This window comes from Filicampus tigris, chromosome 10 (genome assembly GCF_054856515.1).
Source record: "Filicampus tigris isolate MCC_2025a chromosome 10, RoL_Ftig_1.0, whole genome shotgun sequence".
Lineage (NCBI taxonomy): Eukaryota > Metazoa > Chordata > Actinopteri > Syngnathiformes > Syngnathidae > Filicampus > Filicampus tigris.
This window is the reverse complement of record NC_141226.1, coordinates 24483045-24510741: the sequence shown is the minus strand read 5'-3', so window position 1 is coordinate 24510741 and position 27697 is coordinate 24483045. Positions and strand designations below refer to the sequence as shown.

The 27697-nt window shown below is 46.9% G+C and overlaps 1 protein-coding gene across 6 annotated transcripts in view; it reads left to right on the top strand.

The window, feature by feature from the left end:
• Nucleotides 1–27697, top strand: part of LOC147141505 (receptor-type tyrosine-protein phosphatase N2-like) — a 46519-nt gene that overhangs the window by 12545 nt on the left and 6277 nt on the right. For 5 of the 6 annotated variants that reach the window (XM_086042113.1, XM_086042111.1, XM_086042116.1 and 2 more), the window contains 8 exons: nucleotides 5501–5565; nucleotides 15864–16076; nucleotides 18093–18299; nucleotides 22121–22268; nucleotides 24400–24473; nucleotides 26652–26729; nucleotides 26811–26930; nucleotides 27164–27330. In XM_086042113.1, coding sequence (XP_085898239.1) covers nucleotides 5501–5565; nucleotides 15864–16076; nucleotides 18093–18299; nucleotides 22121–22268; nucleotides 24400–24473; nucleotides 26652–26729; nucleotides 26811–26930; nucleotides 27164–27330 — 1072 coding nt within the window. The remainder of the gene's footprint in view (nucleotides 1–5500; nucleotides 5566–15863; nucleotides 16077–18092; nucleotides 18300–22120; nucleotides 22269–24399; nucleotides 24474–26651; nucleotides 26730–26810; nucleotides 26931–27163; nucleotides 27331–27697) is intronic. The other variant, XM_086042112.1, reaches the window with a different exon arrangement.

Here is a 27697-nt window from a genome sequence, read left to right as displayed (position 1 = left end):
CTTTTGGCTTAGGGCCGTGGCAGGCCTCACATTTTTGTTGATGAAGCAACTTTGTGGATGCCGCCAGGCTGATCTTCAGCGCAGATCAAGTCAAAATGCCAAATGTAATTTCCGTCCCAGTAGTGTTGCATCTCGCTCACTCGTATTGAATTATATTGGAATCGGCATTGGCTTCCAAAAAAAATCCAGTCGGCCCTACTTCTTAATGCTTAAAAGTTGAATTTCAGATTTTCTTTTCAGTCTCAAATTCAATGTTTGCAACATTTGAATGAATTCCTCAGCATTTGAGTCTCGAGCATTCTCTGCAGAAATGTCACCTTCTCATTTTTTGCTGATGTCAAATATGGACCTTGGCTGAATCAAGTTTTTGGAAAGCGTGTTGTAGCGTAGCCACTAATGATCGCCTCTTGGCTCCACAGTGACAGTACGATGTCAAGGTGCCTCTCGGCTTTATTTATTATTCATAATCTCATTTCAATCCCCAGCCGCCCGCCTCGCCCGTAGTTGATAACCCGTCGGCGACGTAAGCCCAGCAGGAAGCGGCCCGCCGTGCGCTCGGAATCATTTACATTTCTTTCCGCGGAGACTCGTGGAAGTTGCTAATTTCCTGGCCGCTAATGAAGCCGCGGCCGTGATTAGCGGCGGCTAATGAATTAGTCAGGAGCCGGCGGGGGTGTGGCTTCCTGTGACGTCACCAAGCAAATGTTGACATTTGCCGCCGTCCGTCCTGATGAGCGCGCCGGATCCTTTTTCGGCATCCTCGCCGCGCCTGATGAGATGTGGCCTGATTGGCCCCTCTCCAGGGCGCCGTCCTTGATTATCACGGAGAAGATCCCGCACCTCCACCCCGCGCTCCCCCGGGAGCCACACACCAACCGCCATCTTATTTCGCAAAGCAACAAAATGAATGAGGAGGTACAAACGTGATTGATTCCCTTTCAAATACAACGCGTACTTTGTCTTAGGAGGGTTTCCAGCTTGATGCTAGTAGCCAATGGCTAGCAAAGTTTAGCGTTAGAGGCTACGGGAGTAATTCAGCTTGAAATAGCAAATACTCTTCTCACAAACGCTGTAGAACAATACTCAAAGGCATTTATTCTTGGTGAGATGTGAAAAATCCATTACATTAAACTTTCTTCTTCTACCCTTTATCTTCATGTAAGTGTCTTAAAAGTGTGTGTGCATGCACCGCACTGCCCCTAAGAGGCTAAAGTGTGCACAACAGGAACAGCAAGTACTTAATTTTTATTGCTACTATTCTAATACAATATTATTTTTACTTCTTACTTATTTTCACTTTCTGGTTGTTCTAAAAGTTGTTTCTAAGTAGATTTTTCTTTTTGCGTTTCTTGAATTAATACTAAGTTTTGAAATCAACCAATAATCTTCATTCCTCGTGATTACAATATAAATCTAAATGAATGGGATTCTTATTTTTCCATTGTTGCTCGGTGCTACGTTACACTTCTCTTAAACGTAAGAGAGAAGTGCAATAGTTTGGCCCTTTTTTTTTCTTCCGAAAAAAATGTTTAAAGCCATTCCCAGTTGAAGTTGACAAACAAATTAAAGATAAAAATCCGAGCATTGTTTTGTTGTCTATTTCAAACCACCACGCGGCCTTGCCGTCCACTAGCTTAATGCTAACACACAATGCAAAACGCCATAGGTTGGCTAACAAATCAACCTTGGACGTGGCGGTGTCGGCATATATTCTTTCTCCTCTGCAAAGAATAGGTAATACGACGGCAGGAAGTTGTCTGCATGCCCTTTCTATTCTAGTGGCGCACACCGGGAGCCGCAATGATTTCATCACCCTGACCAAACCTTTTCATTCTTTACTTTCAATTATTCACTAAGCTATGTCATTACTTTGATGGACATCTTTTATTTACATTTTTTTACTTTTTATGCATTTTTATTTGTTCCAATCGTGCCGTTGTCAGCTTTACACAAGCGAGCGCTTGCCACTGGCTCGTTTTCTGCCCAGCGCGCCAAAAGAGCTTCAAAGGCTGCGAGTGGCGTTTAAGCTTAGCGCTCGCCGCGTTCAAAGAAGCTGGCCGCCTTTCAACTTCCACCTTTTCGGCAGAAACGGTCAAACCTGCCCCGCCCGCTTTTGGAAACGCTTGCTTCCTCTAATTTGTGTTTTTCCAATTGCTGGACACATGGAGGCCAATGATGGTCTGCTCACTTCTCATTGGCAGGGCAAATAGAGACCACAATTGTGTGTGTGTTTCTAGTGTCTTTGTGTAACTGAGCGTGTGTGAGATGTCGCGCTGCTACTACCTACTGCTGGCACTGTTTCCATAACAACCAAAGCTCGTGTGTCATGTGGTTAATGACAGGAATTCTCAACAGGAATGTCGAGGTGAAGACGTTTAGAAAACTGATTAGACAGTCCTACACGCGTGCTTTGGTGGCAGTAAGTGTTGCATTAGCACCTTCAAGTGTAAATAGCTTCTTGTATTGCCTGTTAGACTCTCATAACCTGCCCGTGCGTGCGTGCGTGCGTGCGTGTTGTTGATAATCTCTTGGCCATTGTCGTCCGCGGTGTTTGCACTTTGATGTGCATCTGATGAAAGACGTGTTTTGTTTCTTCAGCCGCTTTAGGTTCAATATCCTGTGCAGCGCTCGTCCACCTTGCTTGTTCTTCTTCTTTGCATCACAAAGAGATCTTTCAGCTTTGATATTATTTGTCAGCGGTGGCCATTGACGAGCAGAGAAGATGTTGGGGGAACCTAAAGGAGAAAAGAGAAAAGTGTGCGCCTTTGTAGCCAAGATGTGTGGCTCGGCACGTGGTGCGCACGCCGGGCCACTTGTTGGCGCTGTGGGGCCGCGTCACGAAGGCGGATGGTGCACAAAAGAAGGCGGCCATCGACAACGACACCCCCCCCCCCTTTCCGTGTCCAAACCTTTCACGCAGATGAGGGAATCGAGAGAAGTCTTTCTTTGGCTGCCACCGATTCCCCGCAATCGGTGTCGATACTTTGCACATCGACAAGTGAATCAGGAAAAATCCACTTTTCCACTTTTGGAAATTGCCGGCCGGCTCTTGTCCCTGCACCTTTCACGCCGACGAGCTGCATGACATCATCATTCCCGGACCGCCGTCCGTCGCACTTTGAACTGCCGCCATTGGAGCCTCCGGCATTCATTCCACTACCAGTGGGACGCAGGTTCGCGGCATTCAAATGGCAAGACGGATGACACCCAAGCCGCTTTTTTTCTTTTAATCAAATCAGCTGATCAGTTGCAGCTAACAAAGAGCCGCAGGACAAGACATGGCGCCGCCATCGCTTATCGTAGATTTAGCAAGCCCGCGGGCACTGATGATGTTGAAGATGTCGATGATGTTGTTGACGTCTTTACGCTCAGCGGCGGCGACAAGAAGAAGAAGAAACGAGCCCTCGGGTGGCGGACGTGATTTGTAAAAAAAAAAAAAAAAGGCTTTGGCCCGCATCTCAGTTGAGGGAAACGGCAGCACTTGGACAGAAATATTGCGACACGTAGCGGAAATGACAAACCAAGACGTGGACAAAGGTTTTTATAAAGACGTGTACAGGAAGTGAAAAGGGAAAGACATTAGATCAAAAGTATTGGGACATGTGTGAAGATGATGTGGAGAATGGACAGCATATTGGAACACCCGCGGGAAGTGAAAAGAAGTACATATTCCACTTGTCTGATTATTTTTTTGCCCATTTAAAAAAAACTAATATCAGCCGATTAATTAGTCAGGTCCTAATGATTAGAATAAAAATAAAGTGCAGAGTAAAGAATATATCCACACCAAAGTATTGGGACTCCGACCAAGTGAAGAAAATGTGAAGGTTGGACAAAAGTATTGCGACACACGTATCGTAATAGTAAAACTGCTTATTATCTCTACCTCTAAGTGAAATAAAGGTTTTTTTTGCTTTTTTCTTCCATGTGAGTTTGATTGACTATAGCAACAGGGATGAATAATAGACACTGTAATAAGGTCAACATTAAAAAGTTGCTATCGCGAATCTTGAAATTCATTTATTCAGATTTTAAAAACTAGAGATGTCTCAATCACATTTTTGCTCCTGCGCCCGAATCTCTTGAGCGCCAAGTCCCGATCTCGCCAATGCCTGAACAAGTTATTTATTTATTTATTTATTTGTACAAAATGTCTGACATTTTCAATTTTGGCGTGGCGCGGTATTCAGCAAAAGTTGTATTTCATCCACAGCGTCGACACCAGCAAGGTGTTAAGAAGAGGCCGGGCTTCACTTGCTGTGATTTATATTCTCTTGGACCTCGGCCGCGGTGATCAACTAACGTGATTACATCCATGCTGTCGCCGCGGCGACAGTGCGGCGCTACGCCCCCCCCCCCACCCCCCTCTTGCCCGCTCGCCTCCTCCCCGCCTCAGCATTTGAGGGATGGCCGTTGTTTTCTTCTCATTATACGACTCCTGAGATGCGGCGGCAAGGCCGCGGGGGGTTCGCGGGGGGCGGCCCGAGTGCTTAATGGCGGAAATAATGAGCCAGTGGTGCTGGCAGCGCTTCATTCTGCCGGCCCGGGCCCTTCCCTTTTGTCCAGAGTGAAAAATGAGCCGTTTCTGGCTGTGTTTTCCCCTCTCGGCTCCCGGCTTACATTGAGTTAACATAAAGCACAGCTCGGGACAGGGCCGCCCCGCGTGACAAATGAAGCGCCTCTGTGTGTTTTGGAGGGAAAATAACGGCGGCCTTCGTGTACAAATGAGATTAGCTTTTTTTTTTTTTTTCAGCGATTTCCTAAGGGCCTGGGTTGGGGTTTTTTTTTTCACTCTCACACTGCGACAAGTTAAAGATGGAATATCGTTGGAGGAGGGGAAAAAGTGAAGAATTTGATTAGACTTCATTTCTTTTGCTTTGACAACATTCAAAAGCAAAGCCAAGAACTTGTCACTAACAAACAAGAGCCATGTCAAGTAAATAGTCCAGAACTAAGTCAACAACCTAGTCAAAAAACAAGTTAAGGTCCATGACGAGAACAAGTCAAGAACTGAGCCAGGAACCAAGTCCAGAAGATAGTAAAGGACTAAGTCAAAACTAGAATCCGATCAGAACCAGGCCAAGAATCATGTCACAAACGGAGTCAAAAAGCATGCTTGGAACCAAGTCAAGTCAACATCTAGAACTAAATCAGGACCCAAGTCAACATTTCTATCAAAAAACTTTTATTCTAGACCAAACAAAATGTTCACCTTTCTCCTCTGTCCCACTGAGCGAAAAATTGCAACGGTCGCATCGGATTGGTGGCGTGAATACAGTTCCTCCCTGATGATTTCCTTCTAATAATCATCAGTCACGTCTCGCCTAGATGAGTGTGGGCGGACCTTTCGAAGACGACTTGCTGACTTGGCATGTCACGTCCTTTCCTTGCGCGGGGGCGGTCGCCGTCACGTTCCATACGCGCCGTCCACAAATGGCAAAAGTACACACGGCTCGGGGCACTAACGACTTTGGTGTTGTGGTTCTTTTCGCCGTTGCAGTGGATCAGAAAGCGTCGCTGGAGGAGGAAGCCAAGCTCAGCATCCTGGAGGCGGGAGTCGCAGATGTGAGTAGCGCGGCCGCGGACGTTGCGGGGGGAAATTAGCCCGCTTTTATCGGGCCACTGGGGCGTACGTCTTTCGTTACCATGACCGCCGGGGCAGAGCTCAGGGTGGTGAAAGAGCTACGTGGCTTCTACCTGTTGAAGTTTAGCCCATCGTATGGGAAAATGACAAGCGCCTGTGTCTAAAAGCCCTTATTATGCGTATCATTCCACATGTCAAATATGTAACAGCGAGAAGCCTGTGGGTGTCTCTCGGTCATCGTTGCCCTCCTACCGCTCTACTCCGCCGCCTCTGCAGCGGATAGACTGCACCACCCATTGATCCAGCAGTTAGTCTGCACCGATGATGAAGCGTGTCAAAGTCAGAGTGGTGGAGAGTGTGTGGGTAGCGAGGAGGGGGCTGGGAGTCAGTCAATGGGATCGATGGCGGCCTGCAAGCGTGAGCCAATTGCGACGGCTAAAATGTGGCCGTCATTGTTTCAATTCCTTTTCAATGAGGCTCCGGACCCAAAGGTTCTGCTTGACCAGCCTTTACTCTCGATTCATACCATTTGGGAACATAGTCTTTGGATCTGTTTTCCCAACTTTTTAAGGGTGCGAAAGGGCTTCACGGGCCACGGTTCACCAAGATCGACGAAAGCCCCTGTTCTCAACCCCCCGTCCGGCCAAGGAAAAACTCCCAAAACCATTTGGGGGACAAAAATGAAAGAAGAGATTACAGAGAGGCAGGAGAAGCGGTAGTAAAACAGGCCAGAATTTGACGATAGGGGCTGACTGCGCTGATATTTTTTGGAAGATACCGACGTCAGCTAGTCAAGAACTTAGTTGCAAACCAGGTCACGAAGCAAGCAAAGAGCCGAGTCAAGACTCAAGTCGTGAACCGGTCCGAGGACCGAGCCGAGAATGTAGTCGCAAACCAACAAAATGGTGTCCCTCCCGTCATCGTCAAGTCGTTTTTGAATGCGTTTGTTCATCGTCCTCCAATCGGAGTTTGCCCCGCGGTCCGAATGAATCGCGGCCGAGGAAGACTGAGACTGAGATTGAGCTTCGACGCTGAAAGGTGTTGCCGGCGCATCCTTGAAACGTGGCCCGTCAGCTGCGAGCGCTCTCCCGCCTGCAAACGGCCCGCAATCTGCCGCAGGTGGGCCGACCTTGGCAGCTTTTATCAGACCACCGATGCGGAGGGAAAAGATTGCGAGATTTATTTATTTATTTATTTGATTTCTTTTTTCCCCCCCCTCCTCCTCTAAAGCAATTCCGCCGAGCGCTCGCTCACCTCCGCTTCGAGCCAAAAGACCAAGGCGAAAAAAAGATAATAGACAATTGTAGATTTGAGCCAAGTGATCATTTCATCCCGATGCGGGCGAAGATCGGAACGCTGATGGCGCGTTATCTCGCCGCGATTTTTGGAGGGCAACGCGCCACCTTTTTAAAGGGCGTCGACACCTCAATATCGTGTCATTGTCTTTCATTAACAATTCATCACCACGACGACACCCTGAATCCGTTGATGAAACGGCGCCGCCTCGCAGGTGCTAGCTTAGCGCTAGGGGTTTGGTGTGCGCCGATTCAAAATAGCGATGTCATGAAGTGGCGCTCGTGGATGAACTTGGCGATGTTCCGCTGAGGGGGCGTGTTTAGTCCTGGTTGGGCAAAATGGGTTTAGATTGTTTTCAATAGTCCGTCCTGCTTACTTTGCTCATCGTAGGGAGTCTGCACGTTCTTATAGAATCTTTGAAAAATATTTTTCCCAAAATGAAGGCCTTAAAAAGCAATTCTTACAAATAAAAGCACAAATACGCTACATGAATCTGCAGTAACGTTAGTCACAAAAAGTGAACCGCGATACGGTGAGGGATTGGTTCATCGATTGGAATTCATTCATTCATACAATGAAATAGTTGAAATAAACGCAATATTTGGAATTCATTCATTCATACAATGAAATAGTTGAAATAAACGCAATATTATTGAAACGCACATTTGAACTTCACCGTCAATATTTCATGTATATAAATGCTAGTGAGCTAACAACAGCCCTTAATGTGAGGACGTGTGTGTGTGTGTGTGTGTGTGTGTGTGGCTTTTATCATGTTTTTGCAGTGTTGTTTATCCTGAACAACCAATCAACCCAAGTGCAGATTTGAACTTCACAGCGTATGCTCGCTTCCAAACTTTTTGTTTTTGTTTTTTTGCGTGATGCAACACCTGAGTAACACATTGAATATTCGGTTGGTATCCGAAGAGGAAGCCTGTCCGCCTCTCTTGGTTTTCAAGCGTGCACGTTTCTTGGCCTCTTCTTCCTCTGGAGGACGCCGCCAAGTGTAAAGGACGCAATGTTTTTCTCGAAAAGAAGAATACATTTGAGTCGTACGCTCTTTTCAAAGTGCTCCTAGAGTTCACGGAAAGACGAGCGACGGCAACAGAAAGCAGAACTCGGGTAACAGAATGAAAAGAAAGAAAGAAAGAAAGAATGAATGAAATGATTCACATTTGGACCCTCAAAAATTGGATTCATTACGGAGAATAATAATAATCCAAAATTCTGCAAAAACAATCGGGACCTCGTAGCTGCTGTCGATGTTTGGGCGTCCTCCTCGAAATTCTGATAAATGTAAGCCAAAGTATACTTGACGGAGCTTTTCTTCTCCCGCTGCACTCTGTTTTGTTTGTCTCTTCATCTCAAGTTGTCATCCTCCTCAAGTTTTCCCCAATATTTCCCTGGCGGGGATTCGAGGGGCACCCGTTTGGTGCCACGGCGCCTCTTTTGTCCGAGCGGCATCCCAGCAGTGGCGGCAGATTGGCGGCCGGCTAGCACGCTGACACAAAAGGCGCGGCGGCGTGGAAATCTTTTCATGTGCCGAGCGCCGTCCAGCGTTTGCCGCGCCGGCGTGTCATTGACGAGCTGTCGCCACAAAAATGCTTGCCTATGACTGATGTGTTGTGAGGACCGCTCCTACTTTTGTCCGAACTTCAACAACACTGAGGGATGTCATGATGGAGAAGAGCTTTCATTATTCCGTAGCTGGAAAAGTCCCGTCCACAAAGGCGGGATGAAACGTTGGGCTCGCTTCTTATTCAAGGAACGCGTCACCATAAATGTTTCAAATTTACTCACCTTTATTTCATCATCCTGATACATTTTTGAAGTCGATCGGACTCCGATCGTTTTCTTGCTTGACAAAGTCAAATGGACGAAACGCAGCACGGCATTCCCCCCCCCCCCCCCCCCCCCCCCCAGTGTGACCGCGTTGCTCCATTCTTGCGAGTTGTGGCACGGCTGCACGTATTTTGTCCGTTTGGAATAGTTGTGTTATGAGGGTCATGAGTTGTGTTGCGATGTTTTTTTGCCGTTTTGTTGTCATGGTAACAAAGTTGCGTTAGTCGCAAGGTCAGAGTTGCCGTACGCTGACGAGAGAATTGCGTGACTGTAAATGTGCTTTAAGGAAAATGAAAGGGGCCGCGTGGGGGTCGAGGGCAGAATTAGTAACACCGCACACACACACACACACACACACACATACACACATATGCACACACACTTAACGCCAACAGTGACTTGAGTGGCTGCCACCTCCAGCTGTCACAAAGAGGCAAAAGGGTGTGTGTGTGTGGGGCTCTGGTTGGGGCTTAGGGGTTGGGGGGGTGAATAGAAAGATAAACTGAAGAGCCACACACACACACACACACACACACTTGAGGAAGCAGCTTGTCATCTGCATCAGGCAGCTTCAGCGCTCATTGGTCTCCTTTGTGAGACGTACGCCGCACGCACGCACACTCAACACGTTCTCACAAATAGCGGACGAGCAGAAGCCTGTTTTTTCTCTTCCACCTGTTCCTCCTTCCATTGCTCTCCTTGAACATGCACACACACGGACATCGTTCCACAATGAGAATTAACGAGTTCTTCTCTAGTGGTGAACACGCGACAAAAGAAGCGCGTGCGTGCATGCGCGCGCGTGTGTGCGTGTCCTTGCAATAGAAGTGTGCGTGTCATATTTAAAAGTATAAATGATCAAAAGGGGGGCGAAAAAAAAACCCTGCATAAATATTCCGACTGTCTCTGATGAAGGGAAATTGGGTGGCCCGGTTGTCATGGCAACAGCGGTGACGGAGATGCTCCTCAATGCTCACAAGTGACAAAAGTAATGGAACACCTGGATGAAGTAAATCGTGAATATGGCACGGACAAAAGTATTGGGACACCTGGAAGTGAAGAAAATGTCAAGTTGGGACAAAAGTATCGGGACACCTCCAGGAAGTCCAACTCAAACATGCTCAAAGGTATCGGGACACCTGCAGGACGTCGACATGAAGGAAGCGTTTCCTTTTTTATTTATTTATTTATTTTTTAATGAACAACAGTGTTTTTTTGATCGCCACGCTCTATTTCCTTCGGGGAGTTGCGTTCGTCCTTTCGTACGTTCCCGCTCAAACAAACGATGACGGTCAAAACGATTCCCACTCTTCTTCCTCCTCCTCCTGTCGGCAACATGTGGAGCCGTCACCATGGCGACGGGGGCGGGGGATGGCGTTGACATGTGCGGGAGACAGGCAGGGATTGGAGGGCGGGAATAGGCTTGGAGGTGGGGGGGGGGGGTCAACCAATAAAAGGCGGACCCCCCCCTCGGCCCTTGTGCACTTTGTAGTGAAGAAAGGCGCCGGCGTGGACTCTTCGTCGGCGGGCCGCTCCTCATCCTCGATGCTCACAGCCGGGAAAAGAAACGGCTTTTCTCCCGCCCGGACGGACGTGCCGGGAAGCGGAGGAGGAAGAGGAAGAGGAGGAGGAGGATGAAGAGGAGGAGACGGTGAGGAGGAGGTGAGAGGCGGGCGCCTTCCTCTGACCGTCGCCATGGCAAATCTGGCAGCATCACATTTCAGCAAAAGTTGCTGCGCTTTTCTTTGGCTCGTTGAGGCCCGAAGTCAAATCGATAAAGTTTGATGGCATTGAAAGGGAGTACAGTACATTTCATTCATGTTGGCTGATGCTGAAAGGTGAGACGTTTTGTTTATTTTTTTTTTTTAGGCCCAACATGGAATAAAGGTGATTATATTTGATGCTGAGTCATGATCAATACTGAAACATGTTCGATTTTTGATTAGGGTTCAAGTGATGGATTTTTTTTTTTTTTTTTTTGATGAAACGTGAAGAAATGTGACTAGTACAAGGTTTCGTGTTAGCTGACGCAGAAACCTTTTTGTGTCAAAAAACCTCATTTTGATTATTTGATGTGATGGAATTGTGAGTTTGAAGCGCGATGGAAACATGGCGGAAATGTTGCTATTCAATGCTGAAACATGACAGCTCAGAGAGGAAGTTGAGTTGGGGTGCGGGACTCTGGCAGATTTTTTTTTCCGGATATTTCCAAAGTTGGATACTGAAACGTGATAGAAATGTGTTTTCTGAAACGTGATTGATGTCGAACCGCAAATTCAATTGAATTATATTTGATAGCGCCGCGTGGTCTGAAGGTTCATGCCGTTGGCCGTCGAATGGCGGTCCAAGTTCACTGATGCCCGCAACATGTCCTTCATTCGGAAATTTGAGTTGATGCTGAAACAGGAAAAAATGCTTTGGTTGTGTTTGGCAATGATGCGAGAAACAGGATTTCAAGCTTGCTCGCTTGATTTGGGCTTTGGTGATGTTTGCTATGGCTGAAAATAATCAAGGTGAAATGTTGTGCAGGAACAACAAGGGCGCATTGATTTGGATTTTGCTCCTGACGTAAAAGACATTCGATGATGTTTGCTGCAGCCGAGACATAACCAAAGCTTGATGTGCTTAATTCAGCAAGGCAGACGAAGTTGAGACAGTTTGCCGCGCAAAGCCCGGCGGATGTTGCGAGTAGTCTGCTGCTGAAACACGATCGAAATGAATGGACATTTAATCGAAAAAAAATAGAGTTGCTGCCATAACATGGTCACTTTCAATTGGAAAAAAAACCACGTTTGATACAGAAACAGGCTAAGAATGTGTTTATGGTTGTTTGCTGCTGAAAGATGACAGAAATGAATTAACGTTACATGCCGAAACAGCAGATATTTGATGCTGAAACGTGGTAGAAAATTCATTTTAAAAAACATGACTGATGCAGGAACAGGTTGAAATGTGTTTATAGCATTTTGCTGCTGACTCCTGATAGAAATCAACATTTAAAAAACAGGGTTGCTGCAAAACATAGCAGATGTTTGATGCTGAAACATGGTTGAAAATTCACGACAAGAATATTTGACACCGCGAGAGGAGGTGAAAGTGTGTTTCTAGCTGTTGGATGTTGAATTGTGATGGGAATGAATGGACTTGAAAGCTGATGGTTGATGCTGAAACGTCATTCAAATGATCAATGTTGCTCTCAGCATGAACCTTCAGTCCAGCGTGACGGCGAGGCCACTCCAACCTGCCCAGCGTTCTCTCAGCGTGTGCGCAGAGGTGATGACCGGCCGGCGCTAACAATGGCCGCCTGCCGCAATTGGCCCTTTGTCAAGGCCGGCAAATCCAGCCGCCGCATGCGCACCGCCGCGCACGCACGCGCGCACGCACGCCACTTGTTTTTCTTTGGCCGAATTGAAAATGTGCAATCAATTGAATCCGGATCATTTCATGAGAAATCTTTGCGTTCCTTTTCACTTTTGTGTTATGCTGAAACTAATTTGGCATATTTTCATGCCGAAAGAGCTTGAAATTGGAGTCTCCGGTGGCGAAACGTGCTCGAAATGTCTTTTGTGCCGCAACGGGAAGCATTTCGTAGTTTGATGCCGAAACATGAGAGATTTTGAATGGATGCTGAAGCATGCTAGCAATTGCTAGCATAATGATGGTGAACTTGATGCCGAAACAGGAGAGAACTGTGCGTGTGCTGCTGAAATGTGGTTAAAAGGGATGAACTGTGAATGTGTTGAATGCTGAAACATGATAGGAGTTTTGGATTGATGCCGAAACATGATTGAAACGAGGTTACTTGATACTGAAGCATGCTCGAAATTGGTTTCATTTGAGTTTGCTGCTGAAATGCGATGGCGCTACATGCCAGAATCTGATCGGAGGTGTTGAACGCATCGTTATGAAAGACATTTGAGATAGGCGCTGAAACATGAAATCATTTGATGCTGAAACCAAAGAGACATTTGACAGTTTGAGGCTGAAACTTGCTCACAATTTGATTTGGTGGCGAAGCGTGCTCGAAATGAGATTGCTGCGGAAAACGGGGATGGAGACATTGGACTGAGTTTGATGCTGAGTGTTCTCTCGGCGTGGAATTTGAGTTTGAATTGTTGAAGGCTGAAGCAAAAACGGCTTAGATACTACGACGGGGGAAGGGATTTTGAAATTCAAGCAAGATGCTGAATCACGACAGAAATGTGATCGATGAGGAAAGATCGTGGTCATGTTTGAGAATAAAACCGAAACGCTAGACGGAGAAATGCATGCTGAAATGCGATTGAACTTTTTAAGTTTGTGCGTGTGCGTGCGTGCGTGCGTGTGTGAGCAGATGGACAATGGAGGATCGCTCTGCTTTTTTTTTTTTTTTTCCCTGCCGCTTTTCATCCTCCCCTCTCCTCACTCCTCAAGAATTTCTTCCTTTCTTTCTTTTTGGCATCCAGATGGTCATTGAAGCACGTCCGTCTATCCCACCGCGCGTTGTCCGTCACATTGGCCAATCCGAATGTTGACGATCATCTCAACTTTTTGCGGGGACAATTGGATTATTTCCTAGGTGGAGTCTGAGCAGAATGATTGACAGGCATGTTTGATTGACAGCCGGTGCAGCAGCTGCAACGCAGGCGCTTGTTATTCCTGCGCCTCGCAACCCCCGTCCCCCCCTCCCGACCCGCCTCCTCCCCACACACGAAAACCTTTGCGCCCCCCCAACCCAACCGAAAAAGCCCCCGTCACCGCCGCCTTCTCAACAACGAGCCGAGCAGACGCGACCAAACTTGAGGGAGCTGACGTCCGCGTGGGTTTGAATCAGTTGGCAAACATGGCGGCCAGGCCCGATAGAGAGGGAGGGCCATGTGTGGTGGGACCGCTCCCACCACACACACACAAAGCGCCCACCCCCCTTTTGCTCAATAGCCCCACGCCGGCAGGGCTGCTCCAGTAAACGCTCATCGATGCGCGTTGTTAGCGAGCAGCCGTTTGTCGTCGTACGAGCCCCAAAATGGCGACCTCAACCCAAAATGGCCGACTTCCTCTCCACTTTTGGTCATGGGTCCTTGAGACTTGTTTGTGCGTCCTATCCTGAGAGATACGTCCAGCAAATTTTGTGCCCATTGCAAAACCGGCATCGGGTCTGATTTATTATTGTTGTTGTTGTTGTTGTTGTCAAACTAAAGTAAAAATCAAGGGATCTTTTGAGGTGTATTTGGAAGGGGATGCGCCAATCTTCTGGAATGTTCCCTCCTTTCAGACATTCTTCCTTCCTTCCCTCCATCCATCCATCCAATGACTGGCTGTAAAAGTTGAACAGGAAACGTCATTAGAATGCAGTCATGTGACCATGCGACGCACACACACACGTACGTCCGTGTATTGCGCAACTGTCGTCCCCCTGGTGGGTCATTCTCCGAGCGCTTTATCGGGTGTTGAATACAGCAGCAGCAGCAGCAATGAATTGGCTGAATATCATTGTTTTTTGGAGGGGGCGGGGGGGTCATTTAGTGGTGGTGGGGGTTCTCCTTGAGACCCCCCTGGAATTCCAGAACAATCTGCTAGTGGGCTAAACTCCCGGGGTTTGACAGTCGGGTAGCGGGGGAATGGCCAGGCAGCCGTTTTTTATTAACTGACTGTCATGCCCCCCCCCCCCCCCCCCCCCCGCTAATCTCTGTGACCGCCACCATTGACCCCCCCCCCTTTCCAAAAAAACACCCTTGATTTTACCCCCCAGGCCAAGCCTCCTTGTGTCTCTCTGTGAGGATTTTCTACACCAGAAAAAAAATCAGCTACCTATTGAGATGGGAGTTTGGGGGGGGGGGGTGAGTGGGTGGTGCTGTTTTTTTGGGGGTGTGGAGGCTGCACAGCCAACGAGATGGCAATGAGTCACTCTGTGAGACAGGAAGTGCGCGCCAATCAATATTCTATCGATCAGCTCAACGCTTGATTGTTTGTGTTGAGCGCGGCAGGAAAATACCGCGTTCAAGTTGACTTTTTCTTTTTTCATTTTTGGCCGGATCCTGGATGTGCTTCTGTCGCTTCTACGACTAGATGCTGACTCTGGCATCATTTGTTCTCTTTCTGCGTTTGCCATGTTGAACTTGCCCTGTCTATATTTTGGAGTTTGTCAAGGATGAAAGTGGAAGTTTGCAGTCAGGAAACCATCGCGTCTGAGGAAGAGCAACCTAGCAAAGTGAGGCTAACAACTGCTCGGCTCACGTCCCCCGTGGTGTAAACATCAAATCTATATCGAGGCATATCGTCGTGTTTCTGGATCAACGTTTGGAGCTCGTCTTGGTTCAACTGCCTTATCTATATTTTGTCTTAATCAAGACATTTGGAACTCGTCCGTCTACGCGGAACGGCCTCGTCTATGTATCCTATGTAGATTTGGTTTTACTTTCCATCTTGTGTTGAACTTTTCCATCTGACATGTGTGCTAATGTGAGTCAAAAGTGCGGCATTTATTCCATTATTGGCGTCAGCCCATTATGAAGTGCATTGTCTATCTAGCTAGCTATTCTACTGTATTTCTATATTCCGAGATGAAGAGAGTTTGTTTTGGGTGAAAGGATTTTATGTGCAGGATGATTTTTTTTTTTTGTCCAAAGGATGATTATCCTTCAGTCGGTCTGCAATTTGTCTCTGTGTGATTGCAGCGCGTGATTACGTGGCATATTGTTGGCCACCGTCAAGTAAAATGGGCGCGGGGGGGTCCATTCTTATGCGGCATGGGCTCAACGGGACCTTCTTGGACCACCCAAACGAAGGTCCCCACCTCCATAGGACACTTCCTGCTCGTGGCGCGACCGTCCATTGTTGTCGGTGGGAAAAGAACATTTGCCGCAAGGACGGGCGGTGCCGCTCCCCTCGGGCCCAGATGTCGGAAAAACAAAAGCGAGTCGTCGTCATCGTCATCATCATCATCATCATCATCAGTTTCAAATTCATTGCGCCTTGCAGGCAACCTTTGGGGCTTTATTTACGTGTGCGGGGCAAATCGGGCGTGACGCACCGTCTAAAGCTGCGCAGAAGCGTGTTAGACAAGGTGCCGGTAATTCGGCAGGTGGCGTTTTTTTTTTTTTTTTTTTTTTTTGAAAGGGCATTTTGCGGCATATCTGTAAATGTTTTGTGCGTGTCGCGGCAGGGCAGCGAGATCTCGGCCATCCCGAGCAAGTACAGCCAGGCCGAGTCCACCAAGTTCCTGGCCCTGACGGTGGCGTCCATCTTGTGCATCGCCGGCGTGCTGCTGGCCTCCAGCGTGCTTTATTGCCTGCGACACAGGTCGCACCACAAACTCAAGGAGAAACTCAGCAACTTGGGGACGGACGCCGGACAAGATGCCACCGCCACCTACCAGGTAGACGCCCAGGCGCTGCGCCTTGGCGCTTTGCCGCTTTGGCGCTTTCGGGGCTCGGCTGACCAAAAGTTTTGGGGTGCACTTGAAGAGCAAGTGCAGAAGATGTGGATTTTCCAACCCGACCGCTCACCTGACTGACAGTGAGGAGGTTTTCCTCGCCTGGTCCCCGCATCCTTCTCTGCTTCCTTAATGCCCGCCTTCTTTCCTTTCATTCCCTCTTTTATCCCGCCTTCCGTCCTTCTTTTCTTCCTTTTGAATTTCATTCCTCCCTCCCATCTGTCTCTCCTGTCTTTCTGCCTTCCCTTTCCTACCTTCATCTGTGTTTCCTTCCTGCTTTCCTTCCAAGCTTCCTTGCTTCATTCCCGAATTCCTTCTGCCCATCCTTTTGTCTTTCATTGCCGCCTTCCTTCTTTCCATTCATTCGATCCTTTTTTTCGTTCAGTCCTTCTTTCCTTCCTTCCAGCCGTCCTCCCTTCTTTACTATCAACCGTGTATCCCTTCTCCCCTTCCTTCGCCCTGCTTTCCTGTGATACCAGCTTTGGAACTTCCTTCATTTACTCCTCCCTTTTCGTCCAGCCTTCATCCATCCTTGCTGCCGCCCTTCTTTCACAGTCTTTTTTTTTTTTGTGACCTTCCCTCCTCCTTTCCGCCCATGCTTCCTTTTTTCCTTCCATACCTCCTTGTTTCCTCGCTTCCTTGAATACGTGCATGTCAAAATGTCAAAGGCCGTGTCGGGTTGGCCACGTGTGCATGTGACCCATGTGGTTGGTTTCCATGTTTTGCCACGCCTTCAACTCCTCCTCGGGGGTCGATGGCTGCTGCTAATTAGGGTGGCACACGCCGAGCGTTCCCTTTTTAGGTTGCCAGGGGGAATTCTTGGCACCGTGCTCACGAGGGTGGGGGAGGGCGGCGGGAGTCCGGGTGGCGTTTCCTCGATTGGTGAAAGGAGGTCATCGGGGCGCGCCAGCTTGTCGGAGTCCCATTGGAGCGTGCGTGCGTGCGGCCGTTGTCGTGGCAACACAAAACAGGTTTATATTGTTTGTATCAAATTGGCCGTCCGGATGACAAATTGCACATTAGCATTTCCCACCAAATTGAGTCATTGAGAATGATGAATCGGGAGGAGTCTTGAAGTACGGGCAGCGCGGCGGAGTCGCCGGCGGTTGGCGCATCTTTTCGACAGCCCAGCTGTTGTGCTTCCGTCTCCGTCTCGTCTCGGCTCAGCTTTGCTTCTTGTTTCCTTCCTTCTTTCCTTGCTGCCACGCTACCTAGTTTCCTTCCATCCTTCCTCCGTTTTCTCCTTTTATGCCATAGTTGGTTCCTACCTTCCTTCCTTCCTCCTTTCCTTTTGTTTCTTTCCTACCATGCTTTCAAACCATCTTTGTATCCTTCCTTTCCTTCCTTCCACCCTGACTTCCCTCCTTGTTTGCATCCATCCTTTCTCCCTTCTTTCCTTTTAGAACAACTTTGTTTCCTTCCTTCCTTCCTTCATTTTCTTGTAACCTTCCTTCTTATTTTCTTAGCTCATTCCGACAATCCTTGTTTCCTTTTTTGCCACTTTTCATGCCCACCTAATGTCATCCTTCCTTCCTTTTTTGTCTTCCTTGCATCCTTCTTTTTTGACCGTCCTTGTTTGTCTCCATCCATACTTTGTTCTTTCTTTCTTTGTATGAGTTACAAAAATTCAATACAGCAAAACAAGCAATCAAAGGAGCATGTTTTTGGTGTAATGTTGACGTGTGTTTGGTCACGTCTCCGTGATTGAACATGTAAACGCCTTTATTGACTTGGAGGACCACTTTGTTCCGATGTTTGATATTTTTTGGGCGGCGTTTGGCCGGGGAAGAGGGGGTTCGCGCCGATCCATGTCAAGATGTTGAAAGGGGGGTGTGGCCTCCCTCAAAAGGTTGTACAAAAATCCTTTTTTTTGTTTTCCCCTACGGTCACTCAATTGCCATGAATGCGACTTTTCCCGCTCCAAATACGCCACTCATGCTAAGCTGATGACTTTGTCAGGAGCTGTGCCGTCAGCGCATGGCGGCCAAGCCGCCGGCGGAGCGCGCGGAGCCGACGTCGTCCAGGATCAACAGCGTGTCGTCGCAGTTCAGCGACGGCGGCGGCGGCGCTTCGGCCGTCAGCCCGTCGGCCCGAAGCGGCCTCTCGTCCTGGAGCGAGGAGCCCGCGCAGCCCAACATGGACATCTCCACCGGCCACATGATCCTGGTAAGCAGCTACGGTGCTTGGCAAAAGTCGACACACCCCCTATATAAATGACCCAATAAGAAATGACATCAGGATAAAGCAATTGAAAACTACTCCTTGGACTTCTGAACTTGGTGACAGGTGTGCGCTTGCTGCTATTTAACAGGTTGAATGGGATCGGTTCATTGTAGAGGTTCAACTATTAATCGATGAATCGAATCAATTAGCAGATAAACCAACGATGAATTTATTAAGCGCCGAATCATTAAGAGACATTGTTTGACGTAAAATTGTCCACATCCTCTTAATTTCAGCGACGCAGCAGAAAATATTCTCGGATTTCTGTAGTCCTTCATGAAAGTAGGCCCGATTATCTTTGTAAAAGGAACCGTTTGCATACATCTTTTATTTTGGGAAACAATGATCAACTCTGCCATTTTGAAATATTTTGAATGAAGGGATGACAATTAAAAATGTTTTTTAGAAGCCATGTCATATCAAAGCATGTTTGATCCAGATCGCACATTTATCAGCAGTGTGAATGGAGCGTGTCAAATGCCACCGCAGACACTGTCGGGCAAGGAAACCCTCCTAATCTTTCTCCTTTTCATCTTGCTCGTCATTGTTTTGTTTCATTACGGCCAGCACACGTCGCCCCACCCCCCGCCCGTGCCCCAGCCCCCCACCGCGGGCCTCCCTCGCCGGCTTTCTGCCAAGCGACGGCGTAATTGCATCGCGTAGCGCCTCCGTTCTGCCGCCCACGCTCCTCAAGATCAGGCCACTAAGACAAGTCTGATCTGATTGGTCAGATGGCAGTGACATCACTGATGCCTTATGAAAGACTCAACAATGGCGACTGTCTCTCTATGTTAAATATTCATATCTATTCATATATTTGGGTATCCGTAACGTTTTTTGGGTTGTCGGTTTTCTTTTTCGTTTTTTTTCCAACAATAATATCATGTAAAAACTGAAATGTCAAAACAAGTTTAATCCAGATTTGATCCAGATTGCACGTGATGCCACTTTTGAGGGCCATGGAGCTTTTGACAGGCTGTGTGAAAGTTGACTCAGAAACACCGGCTGGCCTTGAGCTGTCACTCTTTTTTTTTTTTACTCTTGCGTCAATTGACCGGAACATGCTGCTCTCTACATGTGATCTGGCCACCATACTTTTGTCTTGAGACTTGGTTGAAGCAGCATGTGGCACACTAGCCAAGGTTACGTTTGAGCGGCTTCGTGAACAGTGGACATTTTGGTTCGACCCCACCCTGCCGTTGCTCCCTGCTCACCGTGCATACCACCACCTACGCGCTCCAATGCCAGCACTTTCCCCCAAGCTGAGAACCAAAACGTGTGTTGTATCACGTTTGCTGCGAGGCGAGGCGGCGGTGATGAATAAAAGTGGGCCCCCAGGTCCACCTCCAAGGACCTCCTCCTCCCGCAAAGCCGCCGGACTTCCATGTTGTCACGCCGCCGATGCTTTTTAATTTGAAGCAGCTTTCCAGCCTCTTATCTTATGTTAATGTATTACTGGCTCCCATGAGTCCCTCCTCCCATTCCGTAACCCCCCCCCCCCCCCCCCCCCACACACACACACACACATCCTCTCCGCATGTGTTTTAAGAGGATTAGTGGACTCTCTCTATAAAGCACATTATCTTGTCCTTTGTTGCGGCCCGGGCGAGTGTTGGAGATTATACTCCGTGCAGATTAGCCCCCCGCGCTTGATTTTTTTTTTGTTGTTATTTTGTTTGCGCTTTGCCAGCTGCAACGCGATCTGTTGCCGGGTCAAGAGCGCCGAGGCGGGCGAGTGGTCGCCAGGGTGTCGATCGGATCAAAAAAAAAGCAATCAAATGTGTTTGCGACATAGCGATAGGTTGTTGAGCTAAAGCAGGAGAAAAAGATTGTTGCCGAATGATTAAAGGAAAAAAAAAGTCGGCTATATTTTGGTATGTTTTCTTTTGACATGAGAGACAACAAAATGGCTTTGATATGCTCGAAACTAGCGAAAGCTGGCAAAATATCATAATCGTCAGATAAAACCGACAGTTTCTGTTGTTTTTGTTTTTTTAATTTAAACACAAATGGTTTTGGCGTGCTGTGTGCGATATTTTACTTGAAACGAGCTCAAGTAATCAAATACCGTCGTCGTCAGCCAAAAGGTATGCGGTATTTTTTTGTCTTTGTATTTGTTCCAGTTAACAGTTTGATGGAACAAAAGTAGTTGAAAAATCACATCTGGCTAAGCAAAAGGACACATTTCCCCATTTTTGAGGCTCCGTCCAAACTGGCCCCAGCCATTTTAGCTGACAAACAACAAAAATGTCTTTGATGCAAAGTCTGCGATATTTTACTTTAGCAAAACTAGCTAAAATCGTCAAAATATCATTGTGTACTTTTTATCCGACGATCGTCTGCACAGGTTTTTATTTATGTATTTATCTGATCAGTGACCGAAATGGCTTTGATGTCCTGTGTGCAATATTTTAATCGAAACTAGCGGGTTGGATAATGGATGGATGGATAACTAAAGTACTAAAAATATTGCCAGCCTCCACTGTTTTTTTTTCTTTACGTTTGTTTGATTCCTATATGCGACACAAATGGCTTTGATATACTTTGAGTTCCAAGCAACAGTTTGATTGGGACTAGCTAAATTGAAACATCAATGCTAGCTGACAAAGGATTTCTTTTGTTTTTGTTTTGTTTCCTTCCCACCCCATGAAACCCATTTTAGTTTTAAAAACTGTGCTGTGTGATTCATAGCAACACTCTATTGAAGCGCATGTGAAATAGTAGACAAAAAGCATCTCATCTCATTTCATAATTTTCAAAATTAGTTCAACTATCGTCATGGTTAGTAGGTCAACAGGAAAAGCGCGTATGTCCACCTTTTGTATGTTTTTAGTTAGTTTTGAGTTTCTGCGGGGAAAAGGTGCTCCGAGTTTGTGTCGAAAGCCTCCAGATTTTGAAGGCTACCCCACACAGGATCGTTGAGCCTGGCAGGATCAAAGTTGCTATTGTCTACCTTTGATCACATCTCGTCCAGGTTTTTCTTCCAGATGCTCCGAGAGCCACGATGGCGTCTTATTGCGTCTTAGTGCGTGTTATTGCGTACAAGCCCCTCCTCCCTCTAAGGGGATTATTGAGTGTTTGGACGACACATGGTGATCTCAGCACCTCCTGATTGGATTGCCGTAATCCCTTTAGGCCGCCACCAAACCCTATTACTCTGGCATTAGAGGGGGGCTGTGGGCGGGCGTTGAGCAGGGGGCTGGGGTGATCGTATCTTAGTAGATTTGGTAAGTAAGGTGTTTTAGATTGTGAGGCGGAGTCTCCAAGGCGTGTTTCATCATTGCAAGGAGGGCCCAAAAGCAGCCACGTTAACATACCGTTTGACCGTAACGAGAACAGAAAGATCAGATGGCGCGAGGAGAAGAAAAAGTGACGAATGCGCTGCAACGGAGCCTCGAAACTGGTTGTGCGGGAGATATGAGGAATCTTCGCAACGTGTTGTTGCCAGTATTGCAGATTTCCCAGAACCCACATACTCATTTTGGTTGGACGTTGGGTGTTGACAGAGCCTCGACTCTCGAGCCATGTGGTGAACTTTCACCAAGTTTCATAGAGGCGAAGTTGAAGGTTTGAAGGTTTTTCTTCGATCTTGCTCCAAAGCAGCCTGTCTGGTTTTGGCAGCATCACCGTTCCTCGAATGCTTTTAAAGATTTGTTTCCGCCGCCCATTTTGAACGACCTTCACTCCCGGCCGGCCTTGCCGTGCACGTCTTTCGCTCGCTTGCACGCTCGAACACTAAAAGCGTTTGTCGTCCTTTCTCGCAGTCGTACATGGAGGACCACCTGAAGAACAAGAACCGCTTGGAGAAGGAGTGGGAGGCGCTTTGCGCCTACCAGGCGGAGCCCAACGCCTGCACGGCGGGCCTGAAGGACGGCAACGCCAAGAAGAATCGATCGCTCGCCGTGGTGGCCTGTAAGACACCTCCCGCAGCCCAAAAAGCAGACCCAGTTAGAAAAAGGAGGCGGGCACACCAAATCGGGAGCGAGAAATGATTTTTTTTCCCTCGCAACATTAGTCGTAAGCTTACGGGAATCGAGTCCTATTTTGGAGAACTCAACGGCGGAATAGTTGAAGAAAGTTCCGAGACTTCCTCACCTCGTTAAATTTGATTTAAATGTCACAATTTTGGGACTTCATTACAATTTTATGCTCTCGGAATGTTTTTTCTTTTGGGGGAGTATGACTATTCTCATATTGCCACTTTATCTTGCAGAATTCAAATTTGGTTGACATTAGCTTTAATGTCGTCATATTCCGATTTTTTTTCCACCACAAAAATACAACTTTATTCGGCTTTAAATATGACTTCCTTCCTTCATTAAATTTGGACTTTAATATCGTAGCATTACGACTCTCTTGGAAGAATCCGACTTTATTATCACATTTCAACATTGTCGTGGAAAAAAAAACGACCATTGCCATAATGTTGCAACTTTATCTCGTAAAAATACGACTCTTCTCTTAATACCACTTTATGTTGGAAAAGTACAACTTCATCTAGAATTGACTTTTTATGTCGACAAAATATGTCTTAGTTCTTGTAAAGGTTACGACTTTTTTTTTTCTTTAGTACAACTTAATTCTCATAACATCCTCCATGAAATGTTTATTTTTTTTAAATAGGATTATTAAAACTTCTTTCAAAAAAAAAAAAAGGGCAATTTCTTATGTCCTCTGGCCTTTTGGGGTACAAAAATGCCCCCCCGTAAGAGTCCCTGGAAGTTGTCACTTGAAGCTTGGCTCATCTCTCTGGTTAACGGCGCCTGGGCTGGTCTAAACTGCAGAGGACTCTGATGAGGCTTCTATTAAAACTCCTTCTATGACCTCATCAATGATTCACTGCATTCCGAGAAGGAAGGAGACCATTTGAAAAAAAAGTGCTGTCCCGATGTGTTGGGCGGGCTTAATGAAAGGCCTGACCTGCCCGACCTGTCGGCACTTCATCACCAATCATTTCTACTTCTTATTATAAAAGCGCCCCGGGCTGGCCGGAGAAAATGTCAAGAAACGTTTGGCCAAAGAGAGACGCAAAAGGTCACGAACACGAGGTGGACGTCGTTCAACCCGCTGGGAATCATCCAGAACTGGACAGGTTTTAGCTTTTTCTTGTTGTTGATGTAGTTCGGCAAATGATTCAACCAGCCAGCGTTTCGCAACCTTTATTTATAGGTTTATCGTTGCCCTTAGTTGCCACAAGAGGGCGGCGAGGCAAAGCACTATATTTCTATTAGACAGGGCTGTGGCCCGGCTAAACGAAGCTCATTCACTCACTTCAGCATAGTTCCCCGGTAGCAGGAGGCCAATCGATGGCGACAAAGCAGTACTTTTACATCGGGCGGGTTTGGTTTGAGCATGAGCACAAAACCACGTTGATGCAAATATAACGCTCAATATGATATGAAATAGTCAGCTTTACCAGGTTTGAAAAAATCTGAGGAGAAAAGAGGTCAGACTGAATATTTTTATGCAGAAAAAAAGTGCTGCTATTGCAAAATTAGGATTCGTTTTTAGATCTACAAGAACAAGTCCGAAGTATATGGAAACAATGAAGCAATTGTTACGCATAAAAGCAATTAATAGTGGGACCATTTCGAAAAGTATTTTATGCAAATATCCAGAAAAAAATGTAGTTAGACAAGAAATCTGCATATTGCAAGGATCATTTTTACTAATGTGTTGTCATGTTACGTGAAAAGTCTTTCACGTAGTTCAGTTAGGACTGAAACAAAATCCAAGTCTGAAGTTTGTGAGAATAAAGTGGTAGGTTCACAAGGGAGAAAAGCGGCGTATTTTGATATGAATGATTATATTTTCATACATCATGTGAAAGCAAAACGTCTGAAGCCAACAGTAGACAATGAAGCAGAATTGTTTGATTCAACACAAGCAAGTCGGTTGCCCGTCGAGCTCATGACTCCTTCAGCATGGTTTTCCTGGATGTAGATTTCATATTGTGTATGGAACGTGAAAAATGCAGGCTGGAGAGAAATGTGATGAATTCTGGACGGCAAAATGTCCTCAATTGCACGTCTTTCCCTTCCAGATGATCACTGCCGCATCACCTTGCGACTGGAGAACAGTCAAGGCAACTCGGACTACATCAACGCCAGCCCCATCGTAAGCATGCACGCGCGCGCGCGCGCACACGCACGCGCACCGGCGTTCTTCCGTCCGTCCCAGCCGGCGATGGAGCGTCCCGCCTGCTGAATATTCATGAGCGAAACCGCCGGCCAGTGTCGGCGTGGGCAACAGAAATGGATCCACCCCCTCGAGAAATGCTCGTTTTTCACGTTGGCCCGTGCTAATTGTTAGCCGTTTGCCCAATCCGCTGCCCGCCGGCAGGCGCCGACCGGGCCTTTGGTTTTTGCTTTTGGAAAAAGAAGCGCGTTGGGATTTATGGGCTCTCGTTTCCCCCTCCAGGCAGAGCAACAACAACAGTGCAGCCACAACGCCTTTTGTGTGTTTTTGTTGGAATCAATCTGTGGAACACGATTCTATTACCTGGAACGGGCTCAAATGTTGTCAAATGAAGAGCTTGCTGATGCAGGCTGAGCCGCAGAGTAGTTTGATTTTCGGAAACAAAGGCCTTGAATGTGCTTAAAAAATGACAAGCCTTGACATTTGAAATGAGTCCTTTTCATTTTGAGCTGATCCTAGAAATAAAAATGACATGGTGCAGATGTTTTCAGTTTAGGCTATCGAATAATTAGTGACTGGATTACGCTATTGATGATGATCCATTAATTGAGTTATAGATCGTCGCTGTCATGTGAAAAACGTGTCCAATTTGGGATTTTTTTTAAAAATGTTTGTGTTAATGCGACGTCTGTAACGTGGAATGGACAAAATTGTTTTTCACAGGGCAGCGACGAAAAATTCGATTTTAATGTAATCCTCGTAGTATTTGTGACTACGAATGTACGCATGTCTTTACAAGGTGGGCCTGGTCGGGCCTGGTGAGTGACGTGGGGGGCTGTGTTTTTTCCCCGATTCCCTGCATATATGTTCTCTTGTTTATTTGCCATTTTTTCTTGGCACTTATTAGGAGCATCAAATGCATATTTTCACTATTTGGGGTGGTTCAACTGCATTTGGAGAAAAAAGTTGGAATTTTGTAGAATAGTCCATTCTAGAAAAAGTCATTTGAGCCAATATTGCGGGTAAAAACATGAAGGAAAAAAAATGTCAGTGTTATCAAGTCATCCATTTATGGAAAAAATAGTATCAATTTTACAGTAGATACAAGTACCAAAGCGACCTGACAATCAATTTGTCTTTCTTGTAGCGTCGTTCCATAGTGAGCATGATTATCTTTGCAAATGCGCACTTCTGCTAGTGTGTGTGTGTACATGGAATATGCAAATGAGATGAATTTCACCCGCAGCTGTTTTGATTTTCTTTTTTTTTTTTTTTTTTTTTTTTTTTGCTTTTGCACGCCTCAATTGCATCTTTGGACATTTTCATGCTCACCAAGCTGCAAGTTGCTAGCGAGCCCCATAAAGGCTTGGGGGCCATCGTTAAAGACACATTTTGTGGGCCTCCAAAGTCATCAGTCTCACCTGGGTAATTGCCAGCAGTGAACTCGTAATTAGGTTTAGCGTACAAATTTGCATGCTAATAGGCTGCGCCAGCTAGCTAGCTAGCTAGCTAGCTCGTCACGTCGCGCCCACGCTGTCCTTCCGTACTTTGAATGGTGGCGGATGGAAAGCGTGCAGTGTTGCTAAATAAGGCTACATTTGAATTTTTGTGAAAGATGATATTTTCACCCAGCCGTTGACTTTGCAAGAACAAATGTGAACGGAAAAATCTGAATTGTACTTTTCACGTTGACAAGACCAAATCACATCGGAAATTGGAATGGACCTGCAGAATCATTTTCAGGGATGTTGCTGGCTGCTAAAGGGCAGACTTCCATGGTGTTGCATGGCCATTCATGAGGCTTAAAAGTTTTGCAATATTGATTTGGAAATGACCAAAACGAGATTTTATTTCAGCTTTTGTTGTATTTACATAATTCAAGCTATTTGATTCATCGTTTCAGCCCTACAATTAAAAAAAACCCCAAAACAAACTAATTTCGCCTTGTGTAAATCAAAACTATTTTGGTAAGAAATTGGAATACATGAGAGGAAAGACACAGTGGAAAGCTATTCAAGCAAATTTTACGACAAGAAACAAAACCAGAATTACGAAATGCAAGTCGCGTTACTGTGAAGATAAATCCAGAAATCTTATTGAGTGCAATCATTGTTGCTGCCCACGTTGACCGACGGTTGGCGTTTTGTGTCCCCGCAGATGGACCATGACCCTCGCAACCCGGCCTACATCGCCACGCAAGGCCCGCTGCCGTCCACCGTGGCCGACTTCTGGCAGGTCAAGCCTCGTTTGGAAATGGCAAGTGGGAAAGCGTCGGCGTCGCTTCCTGACATCGGGTTGTTGTTTGTCTTCCCCCAGATGGTTTGGGAGAACGGCTGCGTGGTGATCGTCATGCTGACGCCGCTGGTGGAAAGCGGCGTCAAACAGTGCTACCACTACTGGCCGGACGAGGGCTCCAATCTCTACCACATCTATGAGGTACGTGCGACCCCGCCGGACCAGCTAACTGGACCATCGGAATCGGGATGCATTATCGGCAAGAATCATCCCGTAACCGGAGTGAATCGTAGCGTCCCCTAATCGACCTGAAGGTGTTGTAGCTTATTTGGATTCGTTTACGGGGCTCGGCGCGGCGCGTCTTTGGAAAGGTTTTTGACGGTTGTTAAGGTTGTCGGAGTTTGAGCCTGTGTTGCGTTGGCGCGTGTTTGCAGGTCAACCTGGTGTCGGAGCACATCTGGTGCGACGACTTCCTGGTGCGCAGCTTCTACCTGAAGAACATGCAGACCAACGAGACGCGGACCGTCACGCAGTTCCACTTCCTGACCTGGCTCAACCGCAACGTGCCCGAGACCAGTCGCACCCTCCTGGACTTCCGCAGGTAGGGAACTCTACCTGCGCTCTCACTCCGACATTGATCCAGAAAAACTTTTCATCTTTTCAAGATGGTTTGACTCACCGTTTAGTGTTTTGTAAAACAAGTCGGTGAAGGTAGCACCGGCGTTCTAACCTGATGGAGGCTCCTCTAAAAACTTTTGTGGCTGCTTCAAACCCAAATGGCCTCCTTCCTGTGTCTTCTCGAGCATGACTCCTTGAGACTTTTTCGCGGGTCTACTCATGAGAGACGTTCCCAGCAAATGTCATGGTGCTCAGTGAAATTGCGACTTTTCAAAAATGTGGGAGTGGGAGTTGTGTTTTTAGTGATCCTAAAATGATTGCTTCCGACCAAAATGGTCGACTTGCTGTGT